The sequence below is a fragment of the Delphinus delphis genome, chromosome 9 (assembly GCF_949987515.2).
Source record: "Delphinus delphis chromosome 9, mDelDel1.2, whole genome shotgun sequence".
Lineage (NCBI taxonomy): Eukaryota > Metazoa > Chordata > Mammalia > Artiodactyla > Delphinidae > Delphinus > Delphinus delphis.
In genome coordinates, this window is record NC_082691.1 from 94,941,201 (window position 1) to 94,959,712 (window position 18,512).

Consider the following 18,512-nt stretch of genomic DNA (forward strand, 5'->3'; position numbering starts at 1 on the left):
GATTTCTCACAATCTCTGAGTTCAATCCAGTCCTTCTCTTTGTGTTGGTGCAGGAGCCTGTATGTATCTATTATGTAAAAAGCAAAATATCTTTACTTTTTTGTCTACTTTATCTATCAATTACTGAGGGAGTTCTTTAAAAATATTGCATTATGTACTTACTGTCTTTTTCAATTTTATCTTGTGATTCTTTAAGGTTTTTCTGTAAATATTTTGAGTCTTTATTATCAGGTGTGTATCGGGTTTGAGATGTCATATCTTCCTGGTGAACTGAAGCTTTTGTCATCATGTAGTGACTCTATGTCTCTCTAATAATTAATATTTACTTAAAGTCTATTTGTCAGCTATCACTATAGCGGTCCTAACCCTTGGTAAGAATTCTTCTCACATAGCTGTTTTCCCCTGTTTTAGTGCTTTTGTGAGCTTAAATTTTGGGTGTGCTGCCTGTAAACAGCTTCAGTTGAATTTATTTCTGTAAATGTAATCTGATTATCCTTGTTTTTTAAATTAAGTATTTAAGCCATATGATAATTGACATGAAAAACTTTTTTCTATGGTTTCATTTTGTGTTTTCCATTTGGCCTGTTTTTTATGTACTGCTCCCCATTCACGCCTACCCCCATATACATGTTTTCTTTCCTTATTTTTTGCATTGAGAATTTTTCCCCTTAGTTTTCCCCTCAATACTGTATTGGAAATTATACACTCTATATTATTTTGGCAGTTTCTCTTAAATTTTATTTCTCATGTTCAACTTAAAAGGACATTTTTTGTCTCAAGTTTGGGTTTAATTATTTTTGGGTGCCTTCAGTCCTATTCATGTTGTCATTTTTTTATAGCTTCTCTCTACAACTCTTTTCTGAGGTTTCACCTACTTTTTACTCCCTTGTCTATTTGCCCTGCTCTCTGCTTCTCCCCACATTGCTCCCCATAACTGCTTAGGTCCGCTGCAGGGCCTGGGATTTCCAGGTGGCCAAGAGGCTGTGCACTTTTCATGCTGCTTTGGCCACTCTTTGATCTTTGCCCTTTCCAGTTCAGTGAAGAAGTTATTAAGCTCTGGGGAGCATGCAGAAACCGTTCTGCTTAACACTCTTTTCGACACCTTTCCCTTTTCAGGTTATACTGAAGTTTCATGTGAGTGGGTTTTGAAAAGAAAAAACAAAAACTGCTGACTAGTTGAGTTCACAGTGAAGCCTGATTCCATAGCAGTGGAAACCACAGATGGACACTGTTTTTCGATCCTTAATATTGTTTATTATATTAGCATATGATTACCAAAAAATTAGCATATGATTAAATCTAATTGTTCATATATCTAAGCAATTTTTTTTGTCTTACATTTGTAAAGCATTACCATATCCTGCTGAAAATATGTTCAGCAGATACTCAACCCAGACTATAGAGAAAAAGAAATGGATAACAAGAGAGCTAAGTTTTGGTCCTTGTCTTCTCAATAGCTAAGTGACCTTTGGCAGATCACTTCACCACTGCGAACTTTTACCTCTGTGGCCTGAGGTTCTTCATCTGTAAAATAATATAGCAGGGTATGTTAGTTATCTATTGCTGTGTAACAGATTATCCCAAAACTTAATGGCTTAACACAACAAACATTATTTTCTCACAGTTTCTATGGTCAGAAATCTGGCCTTGGTGTATCTGGGTGCTTTTGGCTCATAGGCTTCCAGAAGACTGCAATCAAGGTGTCTTCTGAGACTCAGGGATGATCCTTTTCAAGCTTGTGTATTGTGATTATTAGCAGAATTCAGCTGCTCAAGGATTGTTGGGCTGAGGACCTCAGTTCCTTGCTGGAGACCTCCCTCAGTTCCTCACCATGTGGGTCATTCTGCAGTGCAGCACCTCACTTCTCGCAGAGTGAGAGCTCCAACAGAGCAAGTGAAAGGGAGGGAGCAAGCTAGACAGGAGGCACTCTGTAATCTAATCCTGGAAGCCACAACCCATAATTTTTGCTATAGTATTTTATTAGTTACACTAAAGAGGAATGGTTTCCTTGTACTTTTTTTATATTTAACCTGATTGCTTCTTCCAAATTAGTTATATGAGAAAGAGATTGTATCCATTTTAGTCTCCATGTGATTCAGTCATTAATTGTAGTAAAAGGCAGGTACCTTTCTTAAATAAGAATCAGAATCTATTTGGGTTTCAAGGAACAATTAGTGCCTTGGGAGGAGTTAAGAGACTATATATACATATATACACACACACACACATACATGTATATACTGTGTACATATGTATAATATATATGTATATATGTCACATATACTAAATATACCCATTTGTAATATACACATTTAAAATTCAAAGCAAAATTGCCTTGATTTCAAAGCTTCTGAATAAAGTTAATTGCAAAGTTTTTTTACAGCCCAAAGCCAATATCAGTGAAGCTCCATTTGTCATTTTGGGTCACTGGTGATATACCTATATAGTAGTTTAGAATATTTAAATAAATTTACCAGGTTTATTGTGATGACAGGTAGAGAATGCATTGTGATCATATATTGTTATATGATAACAACGAGGAAGGATATTGGTCAGAAAAGTGAGTTTTGAGTGCAAGCACCGCATTGACTGGGATACAGCACAATTTCTTTAAGTATCAGGTCCCTTATTTGTAAAACAAGGCTCATGAGACTGCAAGCTCAAATTATATTTATCAATGATAGTGTTCTACCCATAGTGGAGTTACTCTAACTAATCCCTTATTTCAGGCCATGTGTGACCAGCGTGGGTGCTGCTGGAAACCTCAGGGACCCATAAGTGTGCCCTGGTGCTACTATTCTAAGAGTCATGGCTATCAAGTGGAGGGCAACCTTGTGAACACAAATGCAGGTAAGCCAGACTCAGCCTTGAGGAAGGAGCTCCAGATCCTCTGGGGAGGGAGGTTTGCAAGCATTTATTGTAGGCCAGGCACTGGGCTGTGTCCTCTGCAGGTTGGCTCTGTACACTGCAGAAGAGAGCTGTAGCAGCAGGTGGGGTGTTAACTCTGTACGGCTACCACAGCGTGTGACAGGAGGTGGGCACTGCCCTTGAGCAAGGACTAGAGTCTATTTTGGCATCAAGGAAAAATATCACTCTCTGTCTTGGGAGTTAGGAGACATGTTCTATTCCTGACTCTGTCTTTATGTACCTTTGTAACCTTGTCCAAACATTGTAACTTCTTCGTTCCCCAAGTTTCTGACTTTTAAAGAGAGGGATTTGAACTCAGTAACCTCTGAGACTACTAACAACTCTAATATAGTGTAATTTTAATGATATGGAAACAATTCCCATTTTATCAATGTTTTATGAAAGTTAGCTAGCCAGTGTCAGTGTTCATGGACTAAACATCCCCCCTTCTTTCTCCCACCTCAAAATGCAGACATAATAATGAACATGCTGGGGATACTTGGGGAGGCTCTTAGCATAAAGGAAGAGGCATGCTCCTCTTCCAGGGCCTCTTGGCCTGATGGGCTTTTCTAATAAGGTCTCGACTCTCACCTGGCTTGTCACATAACTGGGGAGATGGCATCAATACATCCGATCACCTGTGGCGTAACATGAAGATAACTGAGAAGGAATAATGGATGTGAACACCTTGAGGGCTCAGAATATAAAGAGTGTATGAGTGCTGGATGGGCTGGTATAACGATAGTTTGGCCTTTGAGGGATGTTTCCATTCAGATTTTGGAGAAGAGAGGCATGGTTTTTGAATAAGGTAATGACAATACCTAGCTTCAGAATCTGGCCCAAGACAGTATGTGTGTATGATGAGGTACACATCCGTGTCTCCTCTTCTGATGGGAAGTAAAGGCTTTTTGCCAGCCCCTTTGACATAAAGCTTAATTGTATGGGGCTGTTTGTGAATTTACACAGCCAGCTATGAAAACTCTTTACCCCCTTCACATTAGGATTCACAGCCCAGTTGAAAAGGTTGCCTTCTCCATCTCTTTTTGGAAATGATGTCAACAACGTCCTTCTCACAGCGGAATACCAGACGTCTAACCGTTTCCACTTTAAGGTTGTAGTTTGTTTCTTTTTTGCTATTCTTTTCCATTATAGTTTATTACAAGATACTGAACATAATTTCCTATGCTCTACAGTAGGCCCTTGTTGTTTATCTATTTTATATATGGTAGTTTTTATCTGCTAATCCCAAACTCCCAATTCATCCCTCCCTACCCCCCTTTCCCCTTTGGCAACCCTAAGTTTGTTTTCTGTGTCTGTGTGTCTTTCAGTTTTGTGAATAGGTTCATTTGTATCATATTTTAGATTCCACATATAAGTGATAGCATATGATATTTGTTTATTTAAAATTTTTTTGGAGAAGTTCTTGTTCCCTACCTGATGACTGCAGTTACTACAAAAGAGAAAAATTTGCTAATGGAGGTATTTTTCTGTACTGTCATTATTCTTACTTAGCATGTGTATGTTGAAAGCATTTATAGCCTTCCTTCAGTGTGATAACTTCCTAAATGTATATTATAGAGTTCACAGGTGAGCTTTGGCTTTCATTTATTTTCCCTTTATACCATGTGAAATGATATAGGGAAGGAAAAAAAGAATGATCACAACTTTGAAAATTCTAGAGATAGTTTATGTCTGCAGACTTGTAGTATATATTTCTACCTAAAGACTAACTTATGTCCAAGTGTTAAACATCTGAATTTGGTGACATAATTTCAGACATAATGTCATTTGCTGCACAGGTTCCTGTACCAGGAGCACAGGTGTTGGGAAGCACTGGTGTTGGTAGGCATGTTTCTATTTTAGAAAAACAGAGACATGTTCATTTTGACTGTCTTTCCCTAATCTCTCTGGACAGTTAACTGACCAAAACCAGGACAGATACGAAGTGCCCCATGAACATGTGCAACCCTTCAAAGGAAATGCTGCTGCTTCCTTGACCTATAAAGTTGAGGTCTCCGAACAGCCATTTAGCATCAAAGTGATCAGAACGAGCAACAATCACGTTCTGTAAGTTTTGCAAACCTATCTGGAGACTTAGTATGAAGGTTATGGGGGAGGGAGGTTTGAAGCCTGAAAAAGGATGCATTTCTACAATATTCCTGAAGGTTGTGAGCCCACTGTTGGTGACCAGACTCTCTACCTCCAAATGTACTTTTTTTCTGCCTTCCTTCCTCTTCCTTCCTTCCTCCTCTTCCTCGTCCTCCCCCTCTTTTATTACTAAGCATTTATTGTAGGCCAGGCACTGGGCTGTGTCCTTTTTCTCTTTCTTCCTTCCATTTGGCCATTTTTCCTCCTTATTTTCCCTTTTTTCCCTCCATCCATCCAACACCCATCCAGCAGTAACTCTCTATGGAGCATCTACTATAACGTACGACTCATATTCTGGTCATGTGATAGAGAGTCAAGGGGACAAATCTAAGAAATGTGCCGAATGGTACCTGCCCTCAGCAAATCCTGATCTCTTGATGTCCATGGAAAAATGTCACAGGAGGGCAAATGGGGCCGATTAAACAGGGAGTATTGAGTCTCTGAGATACAAGAACAATTTTCTAAGCAGTTGCATTCCCTCCACTCCACTTGCCCACCCGTCCCTGTGTTTTCCACCCATGTCTAGGTTTGACTCCAGCATCGGGCCCCTGCTGTTTGCTGATCAGTTCCTGCAGCTCTCCATCCGACTGCCTAGTGCTAACGTGTATGGTCTGGGAGAACACGTGCACCAGCAGTACCGGCACGATATGAATTGGAAGACCTGGCCCATATTTGCCAGGGACACAATCCCCAAAGGGGTAACCTTTCAGTATGGGGCCCTTTCCACTGACTGTCATAGCCTCTTTCATGAAGGTCACCCCTAGCAGTGCAGTATAACAGTTAAGAGTCAGGTGCTCGGGTGAAGCTATCTGGGTCTGGATTCTGACACTGCTACTCACCAGTTTTGCGGTTCTGGGCAGGTTTCCTCTCTGTGTCTTTAGTTCCCCATCTATGAAATGGGGGTAATATACTTACTTCATAGGGTTGTGATGGGAATTAAATGAATTGATACATGTAGAGTCTCTAGAAGAGTGTCTGCCACATAGAAAATGCTCAATAAATACCAAGTATTTTTCATCACATTTTCGTTTTGAACTAACTAGTTGTGGAGAAAACTAATATTGATTCGGCACAATATGCTGGTTATGGTTACCCTATTTTAGGTTGACCTTTACAAATCACCAACTTACCAGGTTTGTCAGCAAAATAGGATAAAATATCAACTAAAATTCTGTATTAATCATTCTTTGTGTGAAGAATGTTTGGGGCAGTGAAAGAATAGAAGGAGTAGAGTTTCGTTGTTATTATTTTATTTTGTTTTTTCTCTCTTGGTTGTGTTTTGACTGCTAAAACTCAAAGCAGAGGTATTTTCTAGACTCAGCAATACTACATTCAGGTCTTGTTCAGCAACTGTCCCAATTAAGCAGAACTAGTGGCTGGATGAAAGGAAATTAGAGGAATAATTTATTAAGTGAATTTTTAAATATATTATCTCTATTTACCAAAAGGACTCTGAGAAAAATAGTCTAATTTACTCCATTTAACAGACAAGGAAACTGAGGTTTAGGAAAGCCAAATGAATAGCTCAACGTAAAAAAAAAAAATAGTTCGTAAGGAGCAGAGATAGGATCTAATCCCTGGCCATGCTCCTCGCCATACCATAGGCCTATCAGGAAAACAGGAAAGGCGTTGGGTCCGAGCAGCTCATCTGGGATATGGCTGGTGATGCTTGTTTAATAAGGAGCCTTAGATCCTCGCTGCTTGAAGTGTGCGGTATGGGCACCACCGCGTGACAAATTTGGGCTCTCAGCTCCCTCTTCCATCTACTGAATTAGACCCCACACTGAAATGAGGTTCCTTTGTAATTTGTATGCACACCAAATTTTGAGATATGCTGTCCCAGAGCAGTGATTCTCAAACATGATTACACTTTGGAATCACCCGGGGAAACTGAACAAACTATCAATGTCTGCTTCTATTCCCAGAGATTCTGTTTTAATTGGGGTGGGATGCGGCCCAGGTTGAGAACTACCGTTCTAAAGTCCAGAAGACCAGCTCAAGTTCTAATGTATGCTGTTGTAAAGACTAGAAGACCAGATATCTTAAGTAGAGTTCCATCTAGTTGCAAATTAGAAAGGTGCCTGATTTATATTAGGGCTCGATGGAGTTTTTGCAGATGAGGTTAGGTCAAGACTCTGAGTCAAGGTCAAGCCTCTTTGAGAGAAGAGCTCTTTTTTTTAAAAAAAAAATTTATTGGAGTATAGTTGCTTTACACTGTTGCATTAGTTTCAGGTGTACAGCAAAGTGATTCAGTTATACATATACATATATTCATTCTTTTCTCATGTAGACTATCACAGAATATTGAGTAGAGTTCTCTGTGCTATTACAGTAGGTCCTTTTTAGTTATCTTTCTTATATAGTTCACCTCAAGCTCCTGATTTATCCCTACCCCCAACGTGTCCCCTTTGGTAACCATAAGTTTGTTTTTGATATCTGTAGAGAAGAGCTTTTTTGAACTACAGTTTCAAGCCTCCTGTTCTCCCACATCCTAACATATCACAAGTTCTCACATTTCTATTAGATAAATGGTCATAGCTGGCTCATTCTATATGAAAATGCTAATTCACTTGATTAACATCAACCAAGTATAGACCTTATATTAAAAATTTGTGTCTTCTTTGACATGAATTCCTTGTCAATTCTTCACATGATTAACATCGATTTCCTAAGCTCTTTCTGGCCATGTGGGGTTTATTTGTAAATTTTTGGTTTTGAATTATCTTTCTGCAGGATGGAACTAACTTGTATGGTGCACAGACATTCTTCCTATGCCTTGAAGATGCTAGTGGATTGTCCTTTGGAGTGTTTCTGATGAACAGCAATGCCATGGGTAAAAGACTAAAGGAATATTCACACACAAGGATGATTTTCAGTCCCTTTCTTATAGCATTATGATAAAGGAATGGCGCCCTTTAGGAATGGCTGAGCCGTAGCTTGGGACCTTGTATGTTCTCTGCTTGTGTCATTCATACTTCATTACCTGTTGACCCATGGAAGCCATGAGTAGAGTTTTCTCTCTTAGCTTACGATTTTCTTGAATCTGGTTGCCTCTGTTGGAGTATTTACTATTATAGTGTTAAAACAGCTAATCCTTTCCTATAATCTATTCTAAGGCAGTTTCTACCAATTTGTTCTTCTCCTTCCTCAGACTTTCATCCAGTACTGGGGTTAATAAAAGCTCTGGTAAGAAACGGGTAATGGCTCTAATAGCAGGTGTAACCAAGGAGCTACAACTGAGCTGTGAATGTTACATCGAGACATCCACGGGTAGCAAGGCAAAGTGGAGTGTGAGGGTCAGGCAGAGTACAATCAGATTGTTTAAGACCAAATGGCGTAATATCATAGGATTCCAGGAAGTAGCTTGCTTCCTTATCTTTGAAGGTTTTAGATCAGATCAATGATTCTCAACTGTTTTTCTGCTTCCACCAGTAACAACCAATCCCAGGGCAATGAATCAATCCCTACAGGGAAAGAGGAGTTCTGTCAGAATCTCCCAGGGTTGATGGTCAGCACAGGATATTGATCCCCACCCTCTTCTCAACTGGGACTTGATGGACTAGATCAGTACTCCTTAAAACGTGACCCATGGAGTGTTCAAAGACTGTTTCAGGTCTACAGTAAGATGAGTATAAAATTAAGAGTAAACATTGCTGTAGTGTCCAAGTGCATGTATGAAACTTTTTCTAATAATTCATTTTCATGTTATTTTACAAAAGTATCAGTTTGCAAAGAACTGGAAATTTAAAAAATAAAGATCTGATCCTTTACCACAGATTGTTTGAGAATCACTCTAAGTGATCTAGGATGATTCTAAGATGCCTGATAGTCAAAGAACAGACTGAGATAATACAAGGATTGTACAGTTTCAGGTGGCTGAAAGGAACCAGAAAATAATCTGTGTCAGGCTTAGAGGGAAAAGTCACAGAATCCTAGATACTCCGTGTGAGTTGTTCTTATGCCTGAAGAGTACATTTTAGTCGATCTTGAGACCTTTTATCCCTAATGCAACTCAAAGCTATGGGGAGACTTCATCTCTGAAAATTGCATGTGGGGCTTAGAGGGATTTTGAATGTGTAGTATTATCTCTGACATCTTTTTAGTTTGGCTCTTGCTTGATGTGAGATCTGCTGAGGCTAGTACCTCCGTGTGTCTCGCCAGGTTATGTTCCTGCAATAATGATGGGATATGGGGTGGGAACAGCATATTCTGTAGTTGTGAATGTCAGAGAAGAAAATTTTTTTCTCTATCCTCTTAGGTTTGGTATTTGGGGGCCTGTGAATCAGTCTAGCAAAAGACAGGTTAGCAAGAGAAGAAACTAGGTTTATTTACGTGTGCAACCTGCATATACGCAAGAGTGCTCAGTGAGTAACTCAAAGGGGTGGTTAGAATTTGGGACTTAGAAACCATCCTAATAGGGGAAGAAATGTACCTAGGATGAAACAAATGGCTTCTTAGAAGGGGTGAGAGGGATAAAGGGCATTTAATGGAACAACAAATGACGTTTTGGAAAGATCAGTGAGCCCTTAGGAGAGTAGTGGGGGCTGGGTGTTCTTGTGTGCTGCCAAGTTATTGTCTCAGAGGAGATTAGTTTTGCTCCAGGGCAGGGGGTTTATGACAGCTGAGTCTGTATGGGAGGCTCTGCTTTCAGGTGGATAAGGGATTTCAGAAACTCGAACTCATTCAGCTTACAATCATTTTTATGCCACAGTGGCTTATTCTGGACCCCTTCCTGAAACTGGTTGCTTTTTCATGAAATCCTGACACAGCAGTTAAGACACTGCAGTCACCAGTTATGGAAATCTGTCACAGAACAAATGCTTTGGGCTCTCTTGTGCTGTCAGGGTGGACTTTGATTGTCAGAGTTTGTCCCTTTTTATACAAAAACTGAGGCATTAGGTTCACTTCATTAGTGTTCAGATGACTGGTGATCCTCTGGTCTAAAGCTTTGTAATTATTACTCTAGAATAAATTCTAATGTCTATTTGCTTCATTTTTAATCTTTCAAGAGGTTTCCCTCCAGCCCACCCCAGCTGTCACTTACCGTACCACTGGGGGCATTCTCGACTTCTACGTGTTCTTGGGAAACACTCCAGAGCAAGTGGTTCAAGAGTATCAAGAGGTAAACTTATAATGTTATGGTTATGACTGAGGAAGTTGTAAATAAGAGCAAAGAAATGTAAATTAATACGCAAGTGTGACTCACAAACATATGCTATTATAAGTAGCTATTATAAATGTGCTATTACAAATTGATCCGAACCTCAATGATTTATTAAGGGGCCTAGCATTCTAATATTAAGGAAATAGTGTGTTGGAAAGTGGGGTATGTTTTGTGCCCCCAAACTAATGCGTAGAAAAAGTTTTGTTAAAAATAGAGTATTTGCTAACTTCCATTTCACATCATTCTTTCAGCTCATTGGACGGCCAGCCCTACCCTCATACTGGGCACTTGGGTTTCATCTCAGTCGTTATGACTATGGAACCCTGGGTAACATGAAAGAAGTCATGGAGAGAAACCGTGCCGCACAGCTGCCTTACGTAAGTAAGGCAGCAAAAAAATCCTCCAAAAATAAAAGAATTTTCTTGGGGAATAAGAACAACTGTTTATACTGTCTCCTCCTGAGTTTTTTAAAAAAATATACGACAAAAATATTTTTATATATTCAGAATGCTGGACTTTATTGTTGGGCCAACCATTCCTTGAAGGGACTGGTTTTCTTACACTTACTGTATTGATGACGTTCTACACAATGCATTCTTATTTGTATTCTCAAGGCATTACTTTCCCTAGTTTAAGGGAACAAAAGAATACAGTTTATACATGTAATAAAATATTTTTATGATTTAAGTGGCTAAATTTGAATGTGTGTAGTATATAATGAGTAGCGAGGTCTTACAAGACATGCAAAGAGAAACACCCAGTAGTCTCTGGAATAATCCTCTTCTCTCCCTTACCCCATTCCCTTGGAGGCAGACGCTTAGGTCTTGGAGCAAGAGTCAATTTCATTCTGGGCTCCACTATTTTCATACAAGTAAAATTAGGAAAGAGCAAATGCCAAAGAAGGCTTGAAGTGGAAGAGAAGCAACAATACAAAATGTGGTGTAGTCAAATGCGGGAGAAGTGGGAGAGACAGTCCCTTCTCTCCTTTATCTTGTGGATGACATAGCATTTAGGTAATGGATCTGTTTTGATAGCCTTAGTGATATTTTTTGTAACTGTTGTGGTTTGTTTGTTCGATTGGTTTTCAATGCCGGAGCACCAGGCAACAAGGTAGGGTGATGCAGCTCATCTGATTCCAGGGGTGGGCTCATAAATTGTGGACGTTATGTATTCTTTCAGGACGTTCAGCATGCTGATATTGATTATATGCATGAGAGGAAGGACTTCACTTATGATCCAGTAAATTTTAAGGGCTTCCCTGAGTTTGTTAAAGAGTTACACAATAACGGACAAAAATTGGTCATCATTGTGGTATGTGCTGTCCTCTTATTCCCCCACATCAGGTCCTTGCTCTTCCTTGTCATTACGCCCCCTCCCCCTCCCTCATCCCTCAATCCCCAGTTTCCTTTCAGTGCTTCTAGCTCAAAGCTAGGTCCCTCATTGTATTTTTCCCCTTCTTAGGATCCAGCCATCTCCAACAACTCTTCCTCAAGTAATCCCTATGGCCCATATGACAGGGGTTCAGATATGAAGATATGGGTGAATGCTTCAGATGGAGTGACTCCACTCATTGGGGAGGTATCTTAATGGGGAAGTGGGGGCTGGTGGAGGGTCTGTGGCAGTGTGTGTGTGTGTGTGTGTGTGTGTGTGTGTGTGTGTGTGTGTATGTGTCTGTAATTGTTTTGCTTTACATTTTCAGGTGCCTTATATATGCTGGGGATCAACTTGCCCTTGTCCTTTCGTCCTCAAATACCTACCAGTCATCCCAGTTCTTACATTCCCTTCACAGAAAAGTTCCTTTAAACAATAGACTTAGATACTGAATGTCCACCTCCTCACCTCACCCCCCATTCACTTTTTTTTTTAGTTTATTCACTTTATTTATTTATGTTTGGCTGCGTTGGGTCTTCTTTGGTATGTGCGGGCTTTCTCTAGTTGCGGTGAGCAGGGGCTACTCTTTGTTGTGGTGCGTGGGCTTCTCGTTGCAGTGGCTTCTCTTGTCTCAGAGCATGGGCTCTAGGTGCACGGGCTTCAGTAGTTGTGGCACGCAGGCTCAGTAGTTGCGGCGCACAGGCTTAGTTGCTCCGCGGCATGTGGGATCTTCCCGGACCAGGGCTCGAACCCATGTCCCCTGCATTGGCAGGAGGATTCTTAACCACTGCGCCACAAGGGAAGTACCCCCCATTCACTCTTTAGCTGACTGCAGTCTACTTTCCTTCCCCATCACTCCACTGATGCTGCTTTGGCACCAGTTACCTCCTAACTGGCAAATCCAATGAAACTATTTCATTCGTCTTCTTACTCAGTTTTTCTGTTATTTGGCAAGTTTGACTATTTCTTTCTCAAACTTATTTGTCCTTGTTTTCCATGAAGGTGTTATCTGCTGGTTCACTTCTAACACCTCTGCTGACCCGAGTGCCTAGTGTCTGAGAAGAAGTGGATAGGAAGAGTATAGAGAAGAGTAATTGATGGTTAGAACCCATAACTTGTCATGGGTCAGTTGAAATTATACAGTACTTTCCCTCATTTGCCATTCCTAGGATTAGGAGTAGAGAAAGTGTGAGGAAAGGGTGAGGCATAGTTGAAGATTAGCAAAGACTTAACCATTTTTTTGAAATAAGTTTTTTCTCAAGTGACTATTTGACTCCTCCTATTTAGTCTAAATATTTAAAGCACTTTACATTCCTAATTGAAAAGGACCTGTGCCTGGGCACCTCTGTTGCCATGATTGTATTAGGAATTTCTTTGTACTCTGTTTTACTCTGCATTCATTTAACTTCCTTTGATCAATGTTTTTCTTTTCCTCCTGCAGGTCTGGCCTGGAAAAACTGTGTTTCCTGATTACACCAACCCCAAGTGTACTGCTTGGTGGGCAAATGAATGTGAGCTTTTCCACAATCAAGTAGAATTTGATGGAATCTGGATTGTGAGTTCTTAACATTTTGATTACTAGGCAGCTAACATTCAGACTGTGTATCTCTATATCATCGAGTCATGGAGCACAGGGGGAAGAGGAGGAGAGGAAAGCAAGTATGGCAATAATTCTAGGTATTCTCTCTCTTACTGTTCAAATAATCTTACCAAAACATGTAGCTTAGACTTCAAAATCAGATTGTTAGAAGTGGAAGGAAGTAAACCAAGATATCTGTTTTTTCCGAGTCTAGCTCCTCTTTTACAAATGAATGAGCTGAAGTAAAAATAAGTCATATACTCCTTACCTTGTCACAGAGTACACAGATTGTTCAATTGCCCCTTCAGGGCTCTTTCACTTGGACGTGTTGGATAAACTGATCAAAGCCAAAGTACTCAAGTGAGCGACAGAAATGTGGCTGCAGAAAGGACAAATGTCTCACATGATGTCAAATGAAAACAAATGCAAAGCAGCAGGTGTCTGGCACAATTTACAGAGCTCTAGAGTTGAACTTTTTTCTATTTATAAGAGAAAGGTAGAAAATGCAAACAATACAAAGAGCTAAACAGATGAGGAGAGCTAAAGTGATATCAACCAAAAACATCTACCATCAATATTTCAGTATGCATGTTTCCAGAGCCCTCACTTGCACAGCTGTGGGTACATGCTTGTTCTCTCACTCTCTCTGCATATGTTTGTATTATATATGTATATGCATTTATATGTGTGTGTATTCATAGCTATATTTGAATATTTAGAGAATGTATGAGTTGATATACATGGGACCATATAAATTGAAATATTTTTCACCTAATATTTTTGGAAATTTTTCATTTTCAATGATTATATACATATATCATTTTGAAGGGATTTTAAGAACCTTCTCCACAAAGCCTTCAATGGGTAGAGAAGACAGGACAGGAACATCTATTTCTCTCCTTAACATAAGAACCTCGTTAAAAAAAGAAATATCTAGAATCATTTCTCTGAGTCCTAAACAAAAAGAAAGACACCATCAGTACAACATACGAGGACATGTTACTTTTTCTTAATAGTCTTTGTTCTTTGTCTTCTAGGATATGAATGAAGTCTCCAACTTCGTGGATGGTTCAGTTTCAGGATGTTCCACAAACAATCTAAATTATCCCCCATTCACTCCCAGTAAGTGCTGATTAGTTTGATTAAAATGGCAATGAATATCTGGTATTTTAAATTCATAAGGATGTATATGAATAACCTGGCAAGGGATTTTTTACATAAATTGCATAGGGGAAGGAAAATGTGGGTACTATATAAATAAAACTAGGAAAGAAAATCAAAACACTCTATGCTTTCCTAAATGAGGTATAAATTCAAAAGGGGCAATCAATCTAGTCCTTCTACCTACATCTGAGCCGTTTCTGTTCCAGAGAAGATATGGTACAGAAGCCAGAGGTTAGTGGTTAGTTCATTTTCCTCTCAAGTGTGTACCCAAATAGGTTAGGGCTAACCAGAGAGAGACTAGGTAACCAGGTTAGGTCTTCATATGAAGGTCAAGTCTGGTAATGTCAAGAAGAACAGATGTCAGTGAAGAACAGATTTGGACCATAAAATGAAAGGAAGCCAGAACCCATTGGTGGGGTGGGGGGGAAGAGGGGGGCAGGTCAACATCAGAGTCAGTGAGTATGATGCTAGTGAGTTCTGACTGAACTTTGAACAACAGTGTATCCCAGGGTGTGGCCCTGGAATCACAGCATTTATTGTAGTTTGAAGAAATCTAGAGGCTCACAGATAAATTGTATCTTGATTAAGAAAGGAATGAGCTGCTAGAATTATAGCATCTTATGAAAACTTCCAGTCTGATGGAAAAATAGGAAATTAGGGCAGTTGGGTCAGGATCAAATGCTGAGAGACTCAGATGGGAGGCTTCATTCTTTTGGTGATAGAAACTGTTTAAGTTTTAGAGGGAAACATAACAGTCAAATGGTTTTAGAAATATTGATCTGGCATTAATGTGTGCTTCTAATATGAATTAGAAGATCAGTAGATCAGAGTTAAATAAGCCATTAAGAAAACAATTGCAATGGTTAAGACAAAGGTAATTTGGATCTGAACCATAGTGGTGCAAGGGGAGCAGAAAAGATTGGATGAATGAAAGAGAGATTGGTCAATCATCCCTTATGACAGCTTAGAGAAAGGGTGAGAAATTAATTTGCACTTTCATCTAATATTTTTGTTCTTGGACCACTTAATTTAGCTCAGTTTGAAGACTTCAGATCTAACTTCAAGTCTAACTAGATCCACTTACTTCCAAATACTTGCCTCTGGTCACCTGTGCACCCAGGTGGGAGAATGTGTATGGGTCAGCACAATTTTTTTATATATCAGAGAAACTACTGAAAGTATATATCCTTCTGATAGTGAGGAAGCTGTATGATCATTTCCAGGATGGCCACAAAAAATGCCTGCCTAGGGAGCCACAATTTCAGGTGATAGTCGAGAAACAGGGAATATGCATCTCAGGCTCTCATTGACTGATCCCTCTTTTGTCGCAGGAATCCTGGATGGGTACCTGTTCTGCAAGAGTCTCTGCATGGATGCAGTACAGCACTGGGGCAAGCAATACGATGTCCACAATCTGTATGGCTACTCCATGGCAATTGCCACAGCAGAGTAAGGCCATTATTGCTATGGACTTAATATATGATCAGATTTACTTAATACATGATCAAATTCTTAGTCTCACTAGATGCCAGTTGCCAGTGTGTTATTTTTAAGAACTCAGCAAGGGAGATTGGTTCAAGATGGCAGAGTAGAAGGACGTGTGCTCACTTCCTCTTGCAAGAGCATCAGAATCACAACTAACTGCTGAACAGTCATTGACAGGAAGACACTGGAACTCACCAAAAAAGATACCCCACATCCAAAGACAAAGAAGAAGCCTCAATGAGACAGTAGGAGGGGCGCAATCACAATAAAATCAAATCCCATAACCGCTGGGTGGGTGACTCACAAACTGGAGAGCATTTATACCACAGAAGTACACCCACAGGAGTGAAGGTTCTGAGCCCCACATCAAGCTTCCGAAGCTGGGGGTCTGGCAATGGGAGGACGAATTCCCAGAGAATCAGACTTTGCAGGCTAGTGGGATTTGATTGCAGGACTTTGACAGGACTGGGGGGAACAGAGACTCCAGTCTTGCAGGGCACACGCAAAGTAGTGTGTGTATCAGGACCCAGGGGGAAGGAGCAGTGACCCCATAGGAGACTGAACCAGACCTACCTGCTAGTGTTGGAGGATTTCCTGCAGAGGTGGGGGGCAGCTGTGGCTCACCACAGGGACAAGGACACTGGCAGCAGAAGTTCTGGGAAGTACTCATTGGCTTGAGCCCTCCCGCAGTCTGCCATTAGCCCCACCAAAAAGCCTGTAGTCTCCAGTGCAGGGTCACCTCAGGTCAAACAACCAACAAGGAGGGAACTCAGCCCCACCCATCAGCAGACAAGCAGATTAAAGTTTTACTGAGCTCTGTCCACCAGAGCAAAACCCAGCTCGGCCCACCACCAGTCCCTCCCATCAGGAAGCTTGCACAAGCCTCTTAGATAGCCTCATCCACCAGAGGGCAGACAGCAGAAGCAAGAAGAACTACAATCCTGCAGCCTGTGGAACGAAAACCACATTCACAGAAAGACAGACAAAATGAAAAGGCAGAGAACCATGTACCAGATGAAGGAACAAGATAAAACCCAGAAAAACAACTAAATGAAGTGGAGATAGGGAACCTTCCAGAAACAGAATTCAGAATAATGATAATGAAGATGATCCAGGACCTTGGAAAAAGAATGGAGGCAAAGATCGAGAAGATGCAAGAAATGTTTAAAAAAGACCTAGAAGAATTAAAGAACAAATAAACAGAGATGAACAATACAATAACTGAAATGAAAAATACACTAGAAGGAATGAATAGCAGAATAACTGAGGCAGAAGAACGGATAAGTGACCTGGAAGGCAGAATGGTGGAAATCACTGCTGCAGAACAGATTAAAGGAAAAAGAATGAAAAGAAATGAAGACAGCCTAAGAGACCTCTGGGACAACATTAAACGCACCAACATTCACATTATAGGGGTCCCAGAAGGAGAAGAGCGAGAGAAAGGACCCAAGAAAATATTTGAAGAGATTATAGTCGAAAACTTCCCTAACATGGGAAAGGAAATAGCCACCCAAGTCCAGAAAGTGCGGAGAGTCCCAGGCAGGATAAACCCAAGGAGAAACACACTGAGACACATAGTAATCAAACTGACAAAAATTAAAGACAGAGAAAAATTATTAAAAGCAACAGGGGAAAAACAACATACAAGGGAACTTCCATTAAGGTTAACAGCTGATTTCTCAGCAGAAACTCTACAAGGCAGAAGGGAGTGGCACCATATATTTAAAGTGATGAAAGGAAAGAACCTACAACCAGGATTACTCTACCTGGCAAAGATCTCATTCAGATTCGATGGAGAAATCAAAAACTTTACAGACAAGCAAAAGCTAAGATAATTCAGCACCACCAAACCAGGTCTACAACAAATGCTAAAGGAACTTCTCTAAGTGGGAAACAGAAGAGAAGGAAAGGACCTACAAAAACAAACTCAAAACAATTAAGAAAATGGTAATAGGAAAATACATATCGATAATTACCTTAAATGTAAATGGATTAAGTGCTCCAACCAAAAGACACAGGCTCCCTGAATGGATAGAAAAACAAGACCCATATATATGCTGTCTGCAAGAGACCCACTTCAGACCTAGGGACACATACAGACTGAAAGTGAAGGGATAGAAAACGATATTCAATGCAAATGGAAATCAAAAGAAAACTGGAGTAGTAATACTCATATCAGATAAAATAGACTTTTTTTTTTTTTTTTTTTTTTTTGCGGTACGCGGGCCTCTCACTGTTGTGGCCTCTCCCGGTGCGGAGCACAGGCTCAGTGGCCATGGCTCACGGGCCCAGCCGCTCCACGGCATGTGGGGTCTTCCTGGACCAGGGCACGAACCCGTGTCCCCTGCATCGGCAGGAGGACTCTCAACCACTGCCCCACCAGGGAAGCCTAAAATAGACTTTAAAATAAGAATGTTACAAGAGACAAGGAAGGACACTACGTAATGATCAAGGGATCAGTCCAAGAAGAAGATATAACAATTGTAAAAATATATACACCCAACATAGGAGCACCTGAATACAAAAGGCAAATGCTAACAGCTATAAAAAAGGAAATTGACAGTAACACAATAATAGTGGGGGACTTTGACACCTCACTTATAACAATGGACAGATCATCCAGATAGAAAATTAATAAGGAAACACAAGCTTTAAATGATACAACAGACCAGATAGGTTTAATTGATATTTATA

At 40.3% G+C, this 18,512-nt stretch overlaps 1 protein-coding gene across 2 annotated transcripts in view; it reads left to right on the forward strand.

Annotated features, from left to right (window-relative positions):
• MGAM (maltase-glucoamylase) overlaps nt 1-18,512 on the forward strand; it is a 138,198-nt gene that overhangs the window by 67,929 nt on the left and 51,757 nt on the right. For both annotated transcript variants that reach the window (XM_060021020.1, XM_060021019.1), the window contains exons 4-15: nt 2,730-2,850; nt 3,909-4,018; nt 4,823-4,974; nt 5,582-5,753; nt 7,789-7,888; nt 10,065-10,177; nt 10,471-10,596; nt 11,399-11,530; nt 11,681-11,797; nt 13,032-13,145; nt 14,207-14,291; nt 15,665-15,782. In XM_060021020.1, coding sequence (XP_059877003.1) covers nt 2,730-2,850; nt 3,909-4,018; nt 4,823-4,974; nt 5,582-5,753; nt 7,789-7,888; nt 10,065-10,177; nt 10,471-10,596; nt 11,399-11,530; nt 11,681-11,797; nt 13,032-13,145; nt 14,207-14,291; nt 15,665-15,782 — 1,460 coding nt within the window. The remainder of the gene's footprint in view (nt 1-2,729; nt 2,851-3,908; nt 4,019-4,822; nt 4,975-5,581; nt 5,754-7,788; nt 7,889-10,064; nt 10,178-10,470; nt 10,597-11,398; nt 11,531-11,680; nt 11,798-13,031; nt 13,146-14,206; nt 14,292-15,664; nt 15,783-18,512) is intronic.